The 20,779-nt window shown below is 40.9% G+C and overlaps 3 protein-coding genes across 8 annotated transcripts in view; all 3 read left to right on the plus strand.

Annotated features, from left to right (window-relative positions):
• The window catches only part of LOC110380340 (uncharacterized), a 34,404-nt gene extending 29,143 nt beyond the window's left edge, over positions 1 to 5,261 (plus strand). For all 6 annotated transcript variants that reach the window (XM_049850930.2, XM_049850932.2, XM_049850931.2 and 3 more), the window contains one exon: positions 106 to 5,261. In XM_049850930.2, coding sequence (XP_049706887.2) covers positions 106 to 2,271 — 2,166 coding nt within the window. In that variant the 3' untranslated portion in view covers positions 2,272 to 5,261. The remainder of the gene's footprint in view (positions 1 to 105) is intronic.
• A 2,410-nt stretch (positions 5,262 to 7,671) lies between these two features.
• On the plus strand, positions 7,672 to 8,167 carry Cnir (cornichon related). The gene has a single exon (XM_021340300.3). The coding sequence runs from the start codon at positions 7,694 to 7,696 to the stop codon at positions 8,165 to 8,167; it is 474 nt and encodes a 157-aa protein (XP_021195975.1). The 5' UTR covers positions 7,672 to 7,693.
• A 10-nt stretch (positions 8,168 to 8,177) lies between these two features.
• Positions 8,178 to 12,103, plus strand: LOC110380343 (uncharacterized). The gene is made up of 4 exons (XM_021340295.3): positions 8,178 to 8,679; positions 8,782 to 9,136; positions 9,217 to 9,472; positions 9,675 to 12,103. The coding sequence occupies exons 1-4, from the start codon at positions 8,178 to 8,180 to the stop codon at positions 9,984 to 9,986; spliced, it is 1,425 nt and encodes a 474-aa protein (XP_021195970.3). The 3' UTR covers positions 9,987 to 12,103.
• Positions 12,104 to 20,779: the final 8,676 nt, after the last annotated feature.

Here is a 20,779-nt window from a genome sequence, read left to right on the forward strand (position 1 = left end):
CCACGAGTAAGCTGAGATTAATTACCCACTCTAATTCCTTCCTCATTTGTGAAAGGAAAGAAGGAAATGCGACACAAAAATGAATTATGATTAATTTCGTTTCAGGAGAGCCATGTAGACCCCAGTTTAGCAGAGAAACAACGCATGCTGAAGAAAGCACGTTTGGCAGATCAACTCAACGACCAACTGTCTCACAGGCCTGGGCCTCTTGAGTTGATAAAGAAGAATATACTACACACGGAAGAGACCATAGAAACTGCTGTTAAGAGTGGAACTCTAGCGTTCAAGGCGACCAGTGAGGGTGCATCTGGACGACCTCAACATCCTTCCTCGTATTGCGGACCTCCTGAGGAAGTATCCCCGTCACCTTCGCCGCCGTCAACGTTATCCCCCGTCAGTGTCGCGTCGCCGCCGCAACACCCGGCGCCCGGCAAGGATAAGAACAGAAAGAAGAGCAAACAAAAACAGCAACCTAAAGCGAGATTTAAATTCCATGAATATAAAGGTCCCCCGAATGCAGCGAAGGCATCATCACCTCCCGGTTCGGTGGAGACGCCGTACGAGCTGCTTCTCCAGCAGCAACAGTTGCTCCTGCAGTTGATGCTGCCCGCGTCGCCCGCGCCCTCGTCCGCCGCGTCCGTGGCGTCCGACTCCTCCGACGCGTACCCCGCGCCGCCGCCGCCGCCGCCACTGCCCGTGTCCGGCGGCACGCTCGTCAGCTCCGCGCGCTTCGAAGATATGAAAGTCTCAGACTTGCGAGCTGAATGCAAACGGCGCAACCTCCGAGTCTCCGGCCCGAAGCCACAACTGATCGACCGCTTGCGGCCATTCCTTGTGGAGAAACAGGAGGAACCGCCAAAATCACCGGCGTCGGTCGCGTCGTTCGTATCGATGGCCTCTCCAGAAGTCAAACTAGAGCCCGAGGCGCCCGAAGACATCGTTCAATCGCAGCGGCGGCTAATCGAAGAATTGGAGCGGAAGTTGGAAGCGTCTCGTCAGCAGCTAGAAGCCGTGCGTCGCGAGGCGGCGGGCGCGGCGGCCAGCGACCAGAGCCGGCGCCTGCTGCAGGCGCACCTGTGCGTGACGCAGCTGCGCGCGCAGCTGGACGCGCTGCAGCAGGCGCCGCCCGCGCCCGCGCCGCCGCGCTACGTGCTGGCCGCCTCCGACGCCGCGCCCGACCGCCTCGTGCGCCTCTTCACCGTCACGCCGCCCGCCGCCGCCGCCGACGTCGCCGACGCCGCGCCTCAGAAAACCGCCAACCCTGCCTACATACTGAACGGCGTTAAAGTGGTGCCCATCGCCATCCTGCCCACGGCCCACTACGAGCCCGAGCGGGCCGCCCCTCCGCCCCCGCCCCCGCCTCCGCCTCCTCCACCTCCCATGCCGCAAATTTCTCTAACACCGGACGTTCACGATGCCGAGAATAGTCAAATTATGGATGACGTCCTTGAGATCCTTGTAGAGAACGGTGAATTGCCACCTTCGGCTGTCGGTGAAGTAACAGTCACTCCATCATTGGATACAAGTTATGTTTCTAACGGACCGACCACGTTTGCTCCGACAGATGTTCTCACAGACGACGTTCTTAACGACAATCACGTTAGAGATTCGCTCGCCGCAGATGAATTGCAGAGGGAACTTGATGATATTCAAAATGAAATCATGAATCATGCAGACTTGCAAGCCGTCAATGCTAGCAATCGATGCCAAGTCGACTCGTCCACAACAGACATAGATACCGATATCACAGTGGATTTGCTGTCTAATGGGGAATTTCACACTGATTTTGGTTCAGATCCTAATTCTGTGGACAACGATGACTTTTTCGGCAGCTTACTATCGTGCGATGGCGGGGACCGGATAGAAGATAAATCACAGGCCATGGATATCGGCGAGGACGTACCGGAAAGAATGAGTATGACTCCTTTAACGAACGGGGACATATTGGATCACACGCGAACCGGTTTCGAATATATGGACGACTTGTCGTTGCCGTCGTTCCAGAACGAGGAGTCCCGGCACGACACGTTCGGCGAGCGCGCGTGCGAGTTCGACCTGAAGGAGTTCGGCATCGACACGGCGGCGCACATGACGGTGGACGGCGACGCGTGCGACTACATGGACACGGAGCTCATCCCCAACCTGTTCGGGCGCGGGCACGTGCCGCAGTGCGACCCGCTGCTGGGCGGCGTGGCGGCCCGCGCCGCGCCGCTGGCGCCGCGCCCGCGCAAGCACTACTCGTGGGACCGCATCGAGTATGACGCCACCTGACCGCCGCCCGCCGCACAACTGCTTACCCTATGATCTCTCACCGCCTCTTGTCTCCGCGGCTCTACATTTTCTCGCGAGTGACGGTTCCGTGTACATAAGAGTGACCTCCATCGACTAATGGACGATGTGTACGTGGTATTGTACAGTAAATGTTTCTTACTTCGGATCAGTCGCTGCGGAGTGGTGATGATCGAAGCGCTAGTCTACTCTCGTGACACGTTCTTCCATAGTGTTGACTTTATTGAAAACTATAAGAGATGTTGTGAAACACAAAGTGTTTACATTTTACATAGAACTGTATGATTTACTTTATTAGTATATAGTATATATGTACTTAATGCTGTATGTAACGTTTGTGTCGCTAGCTGATAATAGTTGAATGTTTCATTTACTTCACTAGTGAGTGATTGCGCGTCGCCGTCGCGTGCAGACATACTTGGCTCACATAATACGATAAGTCCGTTTTATTTAATATTTATAGGCATAATTATTATAATCTACTTATGTATATATTGAGATTAATAATACTCAACATAGTTGTGGATTTCTGCATTCCGCCCGATGACTAAAACTTAGGGAAAAAATTATCATAAGAAAAGTTGTTTTTGTTTAGTCACAGTCAATCTATGAGTCACCTGGTCACGTACACATTGTGTTAATTATAATTATACGATAAAAAAAGCTTATGATTGATGTTGTGTCAATTGTTAAAATCGCTTGACGCTGTCCCTAGCGCATGGATAGCTATTTCCCAAATCAATAAGTGACATTCCAGTCTTGTTGAAGTGCAAAGTGTGGCACAAGAGCACTTGTCTCTCGCATCATGATTATTTATTTTAACAATTTTGACCAAATTATAAAACCATTGTTTATATTTAGTGAAAATTGTAAAATGTAGCAAAATACCAGAGAACAAGGTGCACATTCACAAGCCATCGTCATGGGTGGGACCAGCTTGGGAACAATGTTAGATATGAATTCATTTAGATATCTTAGGGAGCCGGCTCCTCGCACTCAAGCAATGATGCAAGCACTCTCGTTATCACTCGTTAATCGTACACATTCACTCTCTTCTATATAAATACCTGCAGACCTTCGACGTTCTTCTAAATATAGTGTCATTATGTCTTGCAAAATTAACTTCATTATTTGATTTTACCTAGAGAGTTATTTAATTATTGTAATAACATAACATTCTTTGAAAAATGTATCATTCCATTATAATGTCTAAAATGTAGGATAGGTGCGCCGTTATCAATAAGTTGTCGTTTGTGCTCGATTACGCAATGGTTACCGACTGTTGCACAATTAGTGTTTATCTTAGTGAGCCTCAAACGACTGGACCAATTTTGTTTATGAGGCTTGAAACTGCCTTCACAAAGAGATAGCTTACGTAATCTAAATTGCTTATGTGCTTAATGAAAGCCATTATAAAGTGGCACCTGTTACGTAGTCAGGATTAAGTTATTTATTTAACCATTAGCTCGTTATTTATTGTCCTTAGTACCGTGTAAAGTAAATCTTATAAGTAAATCACAAAACAATTTCAGTCTGCTTGCATAATTGTTTGAGTGTATAATTATAACTTATTTATTTATAAAGTCAATCAAGTGTACTTACAGGTTTTTGTTTCTGTTGTATTCATTACTATGTGTGAGTGTTTTTACTAATGTATTTTGTATAATATCACGTGTTGTTTATAGTGTTTACCTTTGCTTCATCGGAGAATGATTAGATAAAGCAAAAATTGAGAATCGAAAATATATTGCCATTTTTTGCATTTACAATTTATTTAGTTTTTGAATACTTGTTGCTACAACGATTAATTATTGATAACTGCCCTACACGTGCCAATAAGTTCAATATCAGGCTAAACGTATATTAACGACAGTCCAAGCAGTAAGGTGGATATTTCCTAAATTATTGAATGCGATAAGTTTTGCGTATTGTTTATCGACAGGTGGATGATTGGATAGATATGCGCGTGTACTTTATGTGAACACTGTAATTTAAAACTCTGAAGTACATTCGCATATGGGATGGTGCTATTAAAAGTTAACATTGAATTTATATAGAAAAATATTTATAACTGCATAATTTGTATATTGGATTTGTATATGTGTGGCTCTAAATGTAAAAATAAACATGATTAACATTTTTATATCAATGTCGCTAGTTTCGGACTTCAAAAGTTGTCGAAAACACCGAGCCAGCGTGAAGCTGCGTTCAAATTAAAAACAGGGCTCGCAAATTGTAATTTGCTTTATTGTTTAAGTAATATTCCATTATCTAAGTGAATTATACGGAATCTTTACACTAGATTTAAATATGTAAAATCTATTTGCTCATTATCAAAATTATACCCATATTAGTCAAATATATTCGAATCATGTATGGAGGTGACTATCATGTCATCTCCTATATTTATATTAACAGGCCTAGTGTGTTAATTAGCTTTGTATTCACTCTTCTGTAAGAGATTAGTTTAAATGTATTTAACGAGATACTAAGTGAGATTAATGTTTGATAAATAGCATATTATCTGCATACTTGTTATTATTGTTGTAATTATTTTAGGAGAGTTTTAATATTTGTTTGTATACTAAGTTATATCCATGCCGACTTAAATATTCTGCACCTAATATTTACGATAGCTACCTAATTTGCTCTCTGCAAAAATATTTATATTTAGATAATGTAATCAATTGGCTTCTTACTAAATATTGATCACAGTTGAATACATTTTAACTGACTTACTAGAAATAATGTACCTTAATAGTAAGCGATAAAAGCAATACGGCTTTAAGCCATTGGTTTGTAGCAGAGCCAAGTATTCAATAAATTTAATATAATGTGATAACCACAGGAGTCGGATTTGTAGTGTAACTGGATAGTTTTTTTACCTTGCCCTGTAATGAAGCCTTGTAAATATTTACCAAGCCTTTATTAGCATAAGGAGAGAATGTTGAATAAAAAGTTTTTGAGATAAATATTGTTTCACTTATGTTGTATGCAGTACTACAATGGGTCGACCAGTAAATTAGCAGAGCTTCGCGCGGTTGGCCCCTAGGATGATCAAATATTCATACATGAAGAATGCCTCCGTGTTTCGGAAGGCACGTGAAATTGAGTCCTGTTATGTTGTGAAAACGCCTGAACCGATCCTCTGTAGGCAGTAGTAACTGCCTCTTTCTTAGTTCTCACAAGGTGAGACGGAACTGAAGCAGTAGAAACCTAGAATAGCTTTTATGGAATTAATACGGATGTCAAAGGACCATGGGCAAAAATGTATGAAGCCTGGGCTCACCCACCAACAGAGATGAGACCACTTTGAATATACCTGTAAAGCACTAAATATAAAGATTTAAACTCATTTTTGCGAAGAATCCATTGGGTTATTTTGCTATAAATATTTTTCTCTAACCATAAATAAACTAATATTCTGCAAAAAGTAGTGCTGTTATGGCATTGTAGGTTTTGTTATTGAACACCTTTAACTAGTTTTAATTCCAGGTTTAATGTATACATAAAAAATAAAACAACTGCTAACAGTTAAAATTATTTTTGTTAACATTTCAATCAATATCAATAATAATGTCGTCTAAATATCCTACCGGTGGATTAAATTGTGTGTGCCTGCCTAACCCTAGATACCATATTATTGAAATGATATGAGCACAACTTTCTACTGTGCGTCTACCTGTTAGACACGAGCAGTAAGGGTCATGGCACAGTATAGCGGCACCGCAACAGCACGGCTCCACACCAGCATAAGTTGTCATTCAATTTAGAGCATTAAATCGTGTATATTATAATATATTTCGTAATGTCAATATGAAAAAGCCAACGGCGAGCAGTCAGCGCGCTTGCTGCTACCACACAACACTACCACGCAGCCCGCGTGCTGCAAGCGAGCGGACCTCATGCGTACAGCGCGCCGACGGCACGCTCATTACGCGCCGACTCCGAGTCGGCAGCGAAACAACGTCATTACGTCGTGTTCAATCATAACTATCTTAAAATAATATTGAGTTTGCGGTGACAGCAAGCTTACACCTCGCGACCGGCGCGCGGTCGGCGAGCTTGCACCTTGCGGACAACGCGTAGTTAGCGCGCTGGCAGCTAGTCGTAGTCTTAATTCGAGGCGACGCCGTGCTGCAGCCGTGCTGTTGCGGTGCCGCTATAATGTGCGACCTTAATACTGAGCGATGGCATCTCGACCCATTTCGTTTCTGTTAACCAGAATGTATACGTAATATGTACGTGCACGAACATCTCTTGAATCGAGATGGAGTCTCCTGATGTCTCCTATGGATGTTCCTGAGTTTATACGCCACCGACTTCTATGCCGATGCACCTAAGAATTTTTTTGCTTTTCAGTGTTTTTGGGAGTCGGTTTTATTTTTTTGTAAAAAGTTTTTTATTTTTGGCTTTTCAGTGACAAGCATAGTTGTCACTATCCGCATTTGTGGAAAGTTCTCATCAATACGAATAATATAAGCCCAAACACGAGGTAGTTTACATATTCAGTTGTCGAGTTCCCTCGACCTTCTCCGGTCTCCATCATCAGGTCAGCTCCAAACCTTCACTGTTGCATAGTGTTATCAAACGTACACCTCATTGTCAAGTTTTTAACCTATGCACGCCTACAATTTTCTAAAGTTGCCCTCGATTTCTCAGGGTTTCCATCATCAGATCCTGATCTGGTGATGAAAGTGGTCCCATAATCCTAGCATAATCAAATCCTGCGAATTAGCTTTTATGTCATGAACAACCAAGCGCACTACGACTCCTAACAATTCTTTTTCTACAAAACCTGTTTAGGTGCATATCTTTTTTTTGCCATGGAATTGAAGGTAGTGCCCATAGTAACAATTTTAGTACAAACAAAAACCTTCCCAACGGCATATGCTATAACTCTGTTGGACAATGAGCCCAATTTGACTCATCTTTTCATTGAGATTGTTTGATTGCGAGGCATATCATTGAGAATAACAACTATGTACAGTTATCGGCACGGATATTGAGCCCTGACCTTCACCTGCGCACAAGCGATTTGCTGCCTTATTGCCTTATGCGTACGGGTGCGCAAAGCGATCCCCACTCTTCCGCCGAGAGCCCAATATCCGTGCCGGTAACTATAGGTTGAGTATAATGTGAGATGAACGCGAGTCTGTACAAGGCTTAAGATCAAAAAAGAATACGTGACAGTGACATAATTGACGTACCGCCGCTACGATTGACAAGTTGAAAATTTTCCCCTCAAGCGTCAAATCTTTTCAAGTTAGTTGTCAAATCAATCAAGCAGTGGCGAGATTGTAATTATATTATTTCGATTGCGATACCGTTGCTAGTGGAATCTTGAATAACTGAAGCTCAAGCTTTACAGACGTTTAGAAGAAACGTGGTAAAATATTTAGTTATGATATTAGCTGAAACGCTTCTGTTTTCTTTGACACTTATCGACAGCGGTGGTATATTATTCCTTTTAGTTTACTACATAATAACACTTTCTGACCTGGAGTGCGACTATTTGAATGCTCAAGAATGTTGCGATAAGCTCAATTACTGGTTATTGCCCAAATACCTAGCCCATACTTTCATTACATTCATATTGTTACTACATGGCCAGTTGATTTTATTCATTTTGAACTTGCCTTTGTTTATATGGCTAACTTTCGAATATTTCACTGTTCCGCGTGGAAACTTGGGTGCCTATGATCCTGCAGAGATCCTCAACCGAGGCCAGCTAAGAAAACACTTAAGAGATATAATGATCTATGTTGGCTACTATTTGATATTCTTTTTCATTTATCTTTATTGCTTTATATTAGCGTTGCTCAAAGGCGATCCCCTCCAGAGGTCTGCAGACGATCAAATTGTAACTGAAATCTAATATTATCAAGATGGCAGAAGATCTAGAAGTTTCAAGTTCTCTTAATGTTTCTGATGAGCTAGAGACAGTTGATGAGAGTAATAAATGTGTAAAGTTAGACCTACCAGTTCATATAGCTGCCTTTTTAAAGCGGCAGGAATTCAATAGAGGCTTTCAACAAATTATATGTGACCAATCTTTGTTGGAAAATGTTGCTACCAACTATGTAATAGTGAAAAGAATACTTAGCTTTCTGCAATGGCAAGATAAGTTGCTATGTAAGAATGTTTGCTCAATGTGGCGCTCGGCTGTGCATACACTGCAGAAGGAGCAAATGGGCCCCTCTGACTTTGCTATAAGTTTAAGACTTAGTCACATTAAAAATGGAATAAAGCTGATGCAAGCTGACTGTTTCTACACTGAACCATTAGTAGTTTTGGCATTTGCTAATATGGCAGGCTTTTCTGTTACCAGCAAATGTGAGACATTGATACCCTGCCCCTGTGATCCAGCATGTGATAAAGACCATTACCGTAAGTATTTACTTATTACATGTAAAGATACTCAACGTAACGTAATGTTATAAGAGAAGTTAAATTTTCTTAAGCCAATACTAATGAAAACTTTGTTTTCAGTTTTAGACGTGCTGAAAAACTTAGTAGCTGTTCCGAAGTCATGTATGCTAGCAGTAAAAGCCTGTTACACATCATACATGCCCCTGCAACACTCATTGACCTACCAGTATCGTGTAACCAAGAAGTTTGGGAGGTCCAGTGCATTCATAGGCGGCCTCTATATACCACTGATACCAAATGTAGAGTTTCAAGTAATAAATATAAAATCACTAGCGGACATACCAAGGACCTTCATTAAAACCATAGATAAGATGGCAGAGACTCGCTATGTGAAAGGAGCGTTAGTTTTTGTCAATGAAAGCTTTATCCTCCACTCTGTGGAAGATATAGTGTTTTTAAATTATTTGAAGGATGTGTAAGTATTCATTTCGGTCTTGATATGCTTGCCTTAACAATTTAATTTTAATTTTTTCCCTAAAATATGTTTTGTTTTAGCCAACCGGATGTGCCATATGCACTGGGTGGGTGCTTAGTAGAAGACACAGTATCTGATAGTGAAGATATGAACTTTATGATAGAAGGAGTGAACGCTGGCAAAGAGCTGATGAGTGAGAACATTGTATCCATTTGCCTGTTCACAGTTCCTAAAGTCTTGGACTCTCAAATGGATGTTTGTAACTTCGATGTATTCTCACTTATACTTGAATCACATGACTGGTCCAAGGCTAAGGTACAAGCTGCTATTAATGAGGTAAGTTTATGGTCAAGTTAACAACCAATAGCAATTTATTATCTAAATTCAATAATGGAATCAGGGATTACTTTGTGGAAATCCATGAAAAAATTTTAGAAATAAATTCCCCAATTCAAAGGCTTATTTCTTTTTTTCACCAAATTAAATCCTACATACTACATAATATAACATAGTTAGGTAAAAAATATTATTGTTTCAGTTTGCAAGAAAAGTTCCTCACTTCACACACAGTGTTGTGATAAAGATGTCGTGTGTGGGTCGCGATAATAAACATGACTACGAGCAGGAATTCTTCAGGGCTGCATTCCCTAATACTCGGCTTGTCGGTTGCTATGGCAACGGAGAGTTAGGAATCAATAGGCCGGAGCGCCCGCCGCCAGAACCGCGCTCAAGCAACGTGAAGCGCCAGAGAGCAGACTCCGGTCCACAATACGGTCTCATGTATTCATATTCAACAGTCTTCGTATACATTGGCTGGGGTAACATTGTGACGCCCGCTGAAGCCACTTAACATCACCACTGCTACCATGCATTTTACTCTGACATTCTAAATATTGGTCACATAATTTTGTAGATTGCATTACCTATCTATAAGATCAAGTGTAATTTTGTAATATCTGTGTGTTTTATACTTTTAATATGAATATTGTAAGAGCTTATTTTAAGGGTAATTTGATATTCTGTACCAAAGGGTAAAAGAATTTATAGAGATAGTGTAGTTCAGTAGCTAACAAGCTACTTAGGCGCTTATTTATTACCCATAACCAACATTACTGCCATACAGTTCTAAATTTATTAGGTCTGTGGAATGATAATTTTATATCAAAAGGGCCCTCTTAATCGTAATTATTACGGTCTTATTGATATAAAAATATAGTACACTTTGGTAAATTATATGTGAGCCTTTTATATCTTTTGTGAAAATATTACGATTATTGTAAAGAGCAAAACAATCACGAGGCTTACTGATTCGTTTTGAAGAGCACAGCTCACGCACCTCAGAGACTGCTCATACATTTTGAATAATGTTCATATGCAATTACAAATAAGGTAACAGTAAGTTTACGTTTTGAATTTTTACCGCATCGCGGAAATATGGTTGTTATTATTTATATTGTTTCTTTCGTTTTTCTTTTTTTTATATTTTTCTATTCTTAAGTTTGTTTGCTGTGCAACAATTGTATGGAACTGTTAGTGAGGCGCGAAACTAAATAATTTTAGTTAGATTTTATGGCGCCAACTCAGCTATGACGACATAGGCGCTCTATTATCGAACGTTTCAAACTTTTTGGAAATTACCCTCTAGGTTCTATTATACTATAAGAAAGGCTCTAGTCAAAGTTAATGCGCGAACAACTCAACAGAAAAATACATAATAATTAATAAATATGTAAAATAAAAGTAAGGTCGTCTTACCCAGGAAATGTTGTCTTCATAGTTGGGTATTTCAACATACCTCCTGCTTTGTAATGTCTCCTCTTTATATGTTTTGTGTACACAACATTTTTTTACTTTATTTTGCTTTTATGTGAATTAACTCTCGTTAGTTCCTCAACGTGAAAATTGTAAAGGAGGTGGAATATTTGAAGACAACGAATTGCTTTTTTAATTTAAAAGGTAATTAATCCTTACCTCGGTAGATAAACATAAAGCCGTACTGACAGGCAATTTTGCACTGCCTCAGGTCAGACAAGCACTTGAGTGTATAATTTGTAAAATTACGTATTTTTCAATTCTCTTACTTTATTTTTTTCTTCCAAAATTCAATTGAGGGATTTAGTGATTATTTACTCCACTTTTTTGCTATTCTTATCAAAATGGTGCAAGGATTTTATTAGTTACTAAGGATAGATCACAAGATGAACCATTTCAACACAGCTGACCTCCGCTTTTATATTCTTTGCAGTGGCGTAGCTTGCCTTGTCGGGGCCCCGTATAAAAAATTGTTTGGAGGCCCTTATATGGCACTTTTTTATAACCTCTTCCCTTTTCTGTTAACTTTTTCTTTTCTCAGCGCCGCTGGGATAATCTATTTTCCTTTCATTCATTTAATGCACATTTATATAAAGCGCGTAAATAAACAGTGCACTGCACTCCGGCGTAGCATCGGGTGGCACCCGCGGCGGACTAACTATTGAGCACCCAATAATCATGGATTAAAATTGTAAATAAAAGTACCTACTTAAAAATCGTGTAGAAATCATTCGTGGTGGTTTTTGCTAGGTTTAACGTAAAGAAACCGGAGACGGCTCATTCCAAACTTATGAAGCGCTATTTTTGAAATTTGGGATATAAAAAACCCAAACATGTTTTATAAAAACCGGCCAAGTGCGAGTCGGACTCGCGCACGAAGGGTTCCGTAGGTACCATTATTTATAAAACGGACAAAAAAATCATGCTTGTTGTATGGGAGCCCCCCAAAATATTCATTTAATTCTAGTTTTCTGAGTTATAGCGGCAGCAGAAATACATCATCTGTGAAAATATCAGCTCTCTAATTATACCCTAAAAATCAGTGTGTTTTTAAGTTTTGAGATAAACAGGTGTGAAAAAAACCACTGCAAAGAGAAGAAGCCGCGTGCGTAGCGAGCGCGAAATTTTTGATTTTCAGGACGCAATGATACCTAAAGAAATTACAAAAAAGTCACTGTCAATTGAGAGGTGTGACAGCCGGACTGGCATCCCTCTCAGTGCCATCTCGACGTCTTGCACATGCACTGTTGTAGTTTTGTTTAAAATTTGAATAGCATGCAGTGACTGGTAGTGAACCTAGGCTTTGCAGATTAGAATGGCACCCTCAGTGACTTGTCCCTTCTGCCCGTGCCATCCTGGTCGTGCAGATATGTGTCGACCGAGATGGCACACCCCGAGACGTGGTACCAGTGGTGTGTACCGCCCCTTATGCTGCTACTAACTCCGTGGTTTAATATCCAATGTAAAGTACAACAACGTACACGTAAATCGCGATATCGATGAAGGATTCCCCGCTGAGTTGAAGATGAAGTAAGTAAAACGGGGAAGTCCCGCAGCCCGCCATAACGATGTAGAGTGTTGTTAACTTTTGAACGCACGCTTAAGGCGGGAAAAAAAAGAATTGCTTTTCAGAATTTTGACATTTGTAAAATAAAATAAATTAGGAAGTTTTTATTTTTTGTCCTTACACACTTTTGGGGCCCCCGTGGCCCGGGGGCCCCGTATAATTGATACGGCAGATACGGCGGTAGCTACGCCCCTGATTCTTTGGGTATGCAGTTGTGTTATCCTACTTGTAATTTATAAGTTAAAATAAGTTTCTTGACGATATAAGTGTGATAATACATCAAATATTGGTAAAACTGATATTGAAAACTGCAATCGTATTCGTACATCCATTTCTTTATAAGATGCATACGTACCTATTAAGTACACTAGAATTTACGTACCTATGTGAAATTAAGCGAACCAATACATTTTGTTTAGTTGCTTTAATTGTGATTATGATTACTGTAACTACCTACATTTGTAGAGATACGATGACGATAAATATGTAATTAAAATCGCAGCATTCTAAATAACGAATTGTTTTCTTTTTAATCACCTGTAAATATGGCTGTTGCCGAGCATCCAAATGACTAGCATTGTCAGTCCTAAAACTTTTTTTGGGACAAGATAAATTCGCTGAACTGATGGCTAACTTTCAGTAGCGGAGAGACATCACATGATCATACCTGTATTCCTGCACATTATACCAACTTTTTCAAATTATTATTATTTACTAACAAGATGCGAAACCTCGAGCTGTCATTGACGACTCATAAAAGAGAGTAGCATCACACGCAGCTTAGCAGTCAGCATTCATTGTTCTACTCGAGTCTCGCAACGTAACGAGCCTTAATGTGTTGCTTAGAAGACATTAGCGCGCGTCGTGTGTGGGAAGTGGGATGCGACGCGGATTGCGAAGTGCCTCCGAGCTTTTCGTAGGTACCCCTAAATAATAATAGGTTCCACGGGGTGAAATAACGAGACATCTTCACCTAAGTACATAATAACGTCTAAACGTCACTTTTCTAAATGATACCTACTTAAAATCCAAGTGTTATGTTCTTGGATGTTACCCAAACGGTCCCTGCGAATCCTAAGATTTGAAATATAGTTAAGGTTTCTACATGTTTCATATCCTTAAGTTACGGTTCTACTGAGCGATGCAGAGCGGAGACGGGCTATGCCGCGATTCACTATTCACATGGCTGAAATCCACATCTCTTTTCCACTCCACTTCAAAGGAAACAGAAGGGATACAGGAGAGGAGCAGAGTTGTTTATAATATCGGAAAACAAACTAGATCCTCTTTCTTTGCTCCGTGACACGCGTTCTCTTAAGCAGGCCCGCCCGCCGTAAGCGGGCGTGCAGCGCGTGCACCGCACGCGGGCGGCACGTCCTAGGGGGCGGCAAATCTAGCGAGTTATCACGTAGTATTAAAAAAATACAATATCTTTTTACTAATAATCTGATTTCCGAACACAGCAATAGCGCCAAGAATATTACTTACACTGCCGGTTTCAGTTAGGTACATCTGTTGAAATGACGTTTTCAAAATTAAAGATTCTTAAAAACGATTTAAGATCAACCAGTGGCGTAACGTGGGGCAAATGCTATTTAGGGGGCGGCAAAATTAAACCAATAGGTAAAATTACAGAAAAAGCCGCCCTAGCTTTGGTCGTCTCCTATCAATTTTGACTGTTTTACCCTTTGCATACCCAAAAAAATTCGCGCTCGCTGCGCTCGCGGCTCCATGTCAGATATCGCATTTTATCTTTGTTTAATTGTTGAGGCATTCAATTCCGAAAAAACATTTTTCGCGCACGTCCGTTATGGCTTTTTATGATACATATGTTTACTTCATGAAAACTCTAAGGAAAAAATCGCGCTCGCTTCGCTCGCGGCTTTTGCACTGGACTTCTGTGCATAATCTTACTTTTTGACTTTGCTTTGTTAATTTACAGTGGTTTTTATTTGTTTTGTGTCCTTAGACTAAAAAATTTTCGCGCTCGCTACGCTCGCGCTTCCTTGCATATGGAATGATCAAATCAAATCAAATCAAATCAAATCAAAAGTCATTTATTCAAACTTGGCTGCAAAACAGCACTTTTCGAACGTCAAAAAATTAATTTTACAAAAGACAGCCCCCAAAACGCCCACCCTTCACCACTTCCTATGTGTTTTTGCTGGGAAGAAGAAGTGGCGCAACAAACTCCCAGCAACACATGTCTGTCTGTTAGGTTAGAAGAACCTTAAACATTGTTTGATATGTACATTTGTATACAATTTAATTTGTTTATTACATTAGAGGACAATACAGTAAAATAATTTATACACCACATGCTAGCTAGCACTCACCCTACATACCTTTACTAACTGTGTCTTATAAGCAGACTTTCAACGGGAAACCCACCAAATAACATATTAAATACTGACTTTAACATATTGAATACTGACATTGTTATAGATATTTAAGTGCGTTAGTTTAAGTTAATCACAATCTTTCAATACATAGGGGCCACTTGGGTGATGATTGCACTGCATTGATGCCCTAAGTAATTGCTTAGTTTGCTTATGGGCTAACCCAGGACTGCTTAGGTTACTCTGAACATTTCAAGTAGGTAAATAAAAAGTTATGTGTAACGTATGTAATGTACCTATGAATTTCCGGACCCCCTGGACCCCCCCCCCCTTTTATATTTTTTGACAAAACGCATGTAGTCGTAGGGCGGCATAATCAGTTTTGCACGCGGGCGAACAAACAGCTAGCGGCGGGCCTGCTCTTAAGACACGACATGTTGTCGTTGTCGGTCACCAAAAAGTTGATCCAGTAAAAATGTTCATTCACTCCTTGTTAGCCCTTTTACATCTTACCTTCTTACCCTTCTTACAGCCCATGTGTAATAATTGAGTTCCTACTAGGCACGTCCACCATTAAGGTAGCCTAGTAGGCAGTCTAAAGATGTTAAGTCCATGTAAATTCCGATCAATCTTAACTTTCTTCAAACCAAATGTTGAAAAAGCAATTAATTGGAATTACCGTTGAATCTACATACGTTAGCAGTTTCCGTGTAGATGAGCTACAATTTATTCACTTAAATGGTGTTCTTGCACATAGCTTACTTACTATTAGCACTTCTTACGTACTCCTTATTTACTGACTTATAAATAATTCTTTGAACAGGCGCTACCGAACGAGCGACTATTTATAAGTAGGTACAAGTGTTACTGCTTAGTTCTCTTGTGAGGATTAGAATTCATTCAGGGTAGCATCAGATAGTTTACCAAGTCAAATGTTGCGCCGCTATCTAGGATAATAAGTGTGCTGGTACGATTAGGTTACTTACCCGCTTATTAAGAATTAAGAATATTTAAATAGTAGGTAGATACCATTCCAATTTTAACAAAGAGTGATTTCGTAGAATTTAGGTGTTAGGATTTCTACAGCAGTTCTCACAAACGGACATGCATTTTATACACTGACGATTGACAGCAGGTATTCTATTCTATTTTTGAATATGGCAATCCGTGTCGATGTCAATTCGACGATTCTGCCAATGACAAGTGGGATGACAAGCAAGTAGTGCTTTTAATGAAAAAAAAATATATATATATATATATTGATTTAAGACGGAGCTGTGGCCGATCTTGTGTAACTTAATGTGTTAGTAGGACGGCACTGAAACAAACAGAAATACATTTACATATATAAAAATAACAAGAAAATGTTAGTAACACATAACATACATATACCACAACCATACAAACTGAGGCCTAAATATAGGCCACAGTTTATAATTTAATATTGTTTTGATGTATAAACATCAACAGCATCTGGAGCAGTTCTGGACAGGAGTGGGATAAGAGGGAACGGAAATTAGTAGGGAGAGGAATTTTAAGTTTTTGGAGACGACCATATAAATCAAAGGATGAGTTGTTAGGGCAGTCAAAAAATATATGGTCCAGGGTACCCTCATCCAGTCCACACTCGCAGAGGGATGAATCCTGCACCCGAATTTTGCGCAGAAAAACCGGTGTACAACAGTGACCTAACCGTATTCTGCACAGGACTGAAATTACCCTTTTAGGGTATTTTTTAAATTTTGAAAACCACGGTTTTGGTTTTACAACCGGTTGAATGGCGAAATAAGAGCTACCCTTCTTTTTGCTGGAGATGTTCCAGCATTCTTGCCACGAGGTCTCAAGACTCAATTTAGGGAGGTTTAGCAGGTCATGCCCTTGAAGGGAGAAGTGTACAAGGTCAGCAGACTCAGATGAACACGCATCTTTGGCCAATGCATCGGCACATTCATTGCCCGCTATACCGCAATGGCTAGGAATCCAGACTAAGTGAACTTCTTTCTCTTGCCTAGTGCAGGAGAAAAGGGACTTTTTAATATCCAGGACAATAGGACAATGGAGTTTAGTTCTAAAGGGATTCTGGGATAGGGCTTGGAGACAGCTAAGGAGTCAGTAAAGATAACTCCATAGCTAATCTCATGGGACTCTATAAAACGACAAGCTTCCAATAGTGCCACACACTCGCCTGTAAATACAGAAGACTCCTTCGGACATTTGAATTTCAAAATTATTTTAGAGTTCTGATAGTAAACCGCGGCTCCAGTACAGCCACCATTTGATTTGGAAGCATCCGTGAAGAACTTTTGAAACCCAATCCATCGTTCACCCAAAACCGCATTAAAGGCCGAATTTGCCGATGGGGAGTTTTTGGATATGCCAATGTTATAGAATATTTTAGGGGTGAAGCAAAGTACTTCATAGGGGTAATTAAATAGAGGAAGTCTGGGATATGGAGCAATGGGGGATTCTAAATTTTGAAAAAACCGGTATGCTTTTAGGAATAGGGGGATTTCTTTGTGTTCCCAATATTTGGAGCTGTGACAAAGAGTGTCAAGCTCTCTGAGTTTTGGGATGAGGGGGTGGGACGACTTGGGAATAACCCTGGATAGGAAACGGGAAGCAAGGTACTGACGTCTCAGGGCTAGAGGAGGTTCCGCGCATTCGACCTGCAAGGCGTTAATAGGCGACGACTTCATGCAACCTGAGATGATTCGAAGGCATTGAGACTGAATCCTATCTAAACCGGCCAAGGCACCTTTGTTGCTTGGAATCACCAAGTGTGACCCATAGTCCAGGATACTGCGGACTAAAGCATTGTAGACCAGTTTCATAGTGAAGGGATGGGCCCCCCACCAGACACCAGCGAGAGCTTTTAAGATGGTGATTGCTCTTTCGCATCTTTGGATCAAATAGTTAAAGTGGTGAATCCCGGATAATTTTGAATCTAAGAAAACGCCTAAAAATTTTGTTTTATTATTTATGGGAATATCTTGTCCTTGAATGTTAACTGAGACCTGAGGGATCAGTAGTTTTCGGGAAAAAATCACTACCGAGCTTTTTGGGGCGGATAACGTGAGACCATGGTTCAAAAGCCATGTGTGCAGAGAGTCCAGGGAGAGACAGAGAGATGAGGCAGCGTCCGCAATAGATGAATTTACTACATACAACACTAGGTCGTCCGCGTATTGTAGAAGGTGGCAGTCACAATTAAGGCAGGAGCCAATGTCTGCTGTATACAGGTTGTATAGTAGGGGGCTCAGAACTGAGCCTTGGGGAAGGCCCTTCCACGTCTGTCTCACCTCAAATACCTCCCCCTGCACTCTGAGCATCAAAGAGCGAGACATGAGGAGTGCGCATATACATTGTACCATCTTACCCGGAATCTTCAGCTGTTGCAATTTTTGCCTGAGAACTGGAAGAAGGACGCTGTCGTATGCGGAAGAGATGTCAAGGAAAGTGGCTACAGCAGATTCATTTTTGGAAAAGGCTGTACGGATATCAGTAACCAAAATTGCCACACTGTCCATGGTGCTAAGCCCCTTTCTAAAGCCAAACTGATGGCTCGGCAGTAAATCCCTAGACTCCACCAACCACTCAAGTCTATTTTTAATTAAATGTTCCAATATCTTGGCCAACACTGAGGACAAAGCAATTGGTCTAAGGCCATTCGGATCATCAGCAGTCTTGCCGGGCTTCAAAAGGGGAATTACTATCTGAGCTTTCCACTGTTCAGGAACCCAACCAAATTGATAACAATAATTTATTATTCCTAAAAAATACTTTTTTGCTTCAAAACCAAAATGAACTGCAAATGAGTACGGTATGCCGTCTATGCCTGGGGCGGAATCCCTAACATGACGTAACACCGCATCAAGTTCCTCCAACGAAAATGGTTCATTCATAGGATCGTCCAAAATATTTACAGACGGGAGCAGAAGTTCTGAGGAAGAAGGAACATAGGCTGGAGCAATTTTGTCGAAAAAGGATTCAGCAGTTTGTCTCGAGATACGGGAAGAGATAGATGGGGAGCAGCCTCGCCTGAAACGATTAATGCTCTTCCAAACTGCTGAAATAGGAGTGGAAGGGGATAGAGAAGTGCAAAACTTAACCCAACCGCGACGTTTCTTCTTGCGAAGAAGCCGCCGAGATTGAGCTAACACTCGTCTGTACCGTATAAGATTGACGCTATTCATCGCATCATTGTACTGTTTTTCGGCCTCTTTTCTTTCTTTAATAACCGATGTGCATTCTTGATCCCACCACGGGGGTGACGGGATTTTATTTCTGGCACAGTTGCGCAACGGAAAGGTAGAGTCTGCGCTTGAGGTAATGGCCGAGATAAAGCCATCGTAGCAGCTCTTAGCATGGCAGTGACCAGAAGAATCTTGGAAACTTGAATTTAAATTTGGAAGCATACTAATTTTCCCCTCCAGTAAAGATGCAAACTTCGACCAATCAGGTTTGGACAAGTTGTACTTCAATAGTGGAGGAGAAGTTTTCTCTAAATAAGTTTTATTAATTAAAGTTACAACAATGGGGAAATGGTCGCTACCATGCGTCAGAGTAGTACATTCCCAATGAATTGATGCCGCCAACTCAACTGAACAGAATGTGAGGTCTACACAACTCTTTTGCTGTCCTGGAAGGGATCTACGAGTAGGGCTACCATCATTTAAGATGCAAAGGTCTAAATCATCCAAGATTTCTACTAAACCTTCCCCAAACGAATCACAACGATTGGAGCCCCATCTAAAGTGGTGACAGTTGAAGTCACCCATGACGAGCACAGCATGTCGATTCTATAAAATATCACAACTCACTTCGACATCACTCTCACTTCGACTTCGATCTAAAGGTAGAATTCCGTGGACGCGACAATAGTCAACCTATGAAAATGTATGGCACCGTTGCCGAGGCCCGTGACAGTCGCGCGCGGCCGACGAATTTCGTAAGCTGCTCGCGGCATTGTCAACAATTTAATTCTGGTTTTACTAAAATTCTATAGATGTTATTAAGCGCTAGACCATGTTGAGAAGCGTACGGCCGCGAGCGGCTCACGAAATTCGTCGTTCGCGCGCGACTGTCGCGGCCCTCGGCAGCGGTGCCATACATTTTCATAGGTTGACTTTTGTCGCGCGCGGCTGCGACAATCGCGACCCACGGAATTCTACCTTAAAGTTTCGTGATTGACATTGTCAAACTACACTAGCGCTACACTATCGAGCGTGTTGACAAGTTGAACTAAATTAAACTCGAGATTTTGACAGATCTGCCAAAATCTGTCTATCTATAGGGGAGGTAGGGGAGAGATGGGCAGTTGGGAGACATGATCAAATCAGAATAAAAGGGGGGTCCTTTTATTCTGATTTGATCATAGTTTTTTTTTTTTTATTGGGTAGTTTACGTTACCTACTGGTAACGGTGTTCATCCATAGACTATCTGTCATTTCTGTGAGTTGTCAAGAACAAACACTCGTAAAAGTACTTAAATATTTTGTTGCGGTTTCGGATCGTTATAAAGAGAAAACTAATGAAAGGTATGTGTATTTTCTGTTATTAATGATTGATTGTCAAAATATCCAGTTACGATTATAGTAAGTCGATGCAATCCACACCTATTATACCTCTAGAAGAGGTACTACAGCAATAGTTTATGGGCCCCACGTTTTTATTTTAGTCTAATCTGACCGGGACCACCTACGTAGGTTGACAGGTAAGTAACTATTTTTTATTTTATAGTTTTCAGTGCACATAAGATAAAACCGTTTTACTTAAGTTTTTTTACCGATTTTTTTTTTATAAACTAAGTCAAAAGTGTCCAATGCTCCCTATGGTAGGGAGGCTTGGACATACCATGTAATGTATAATTTGTAAATTTTTGTTCTTCTTCTTCAGTGAAAATTTGTGAGGTTATAAATCTGCGCT

Source organism: Helicoverpa armigera, chromosome 11, assembly GCF_030705265.1.
Source record: "Helicoverpa armigera isolate CAAS_96S chromosome 11, ASM3070526v1, whole genome shotgun sequence".
NCBI classification, from domain to species: domain Eukaryota; kingdom Metazoa; phylum Arthropoda; class Insecta; order Lepidoptera; family Noctuidae; genus Helicoverpa; species Helicoverpa armigera.

Bases quoted from the DNA above. Each gene is read 5' to 3' on its own strand.
- Cnir (XM_021340300.3), top strand. From the start codon at position 7,694: ATGATATTAGCTGAAACGCTTCTGTTTTCTTTGACACTTATCGACAGC.
- LOC110380343 (XM_021340295.3), top strand. From the start codon at position 8,178: ATGGCAGAAGATCTAGAAGTTTCAAGTTCTCTTAATGTTTCTGATGAG. The intron at 8,680-8,781 runs GTAAGTATTTAC...CTTTGTTTTCAG, and splicing joins ATGTGATAAAGACCATTACC to TTTTAGACGTGCTGAAAAAC. The intron at 9,137-9,216 runs GTAAGTATTCAT...GTTTTGTTTTAG, and splicing joins TTAAATTATTTGAAGGATGT to CCAACCGGATGTGCCATATG.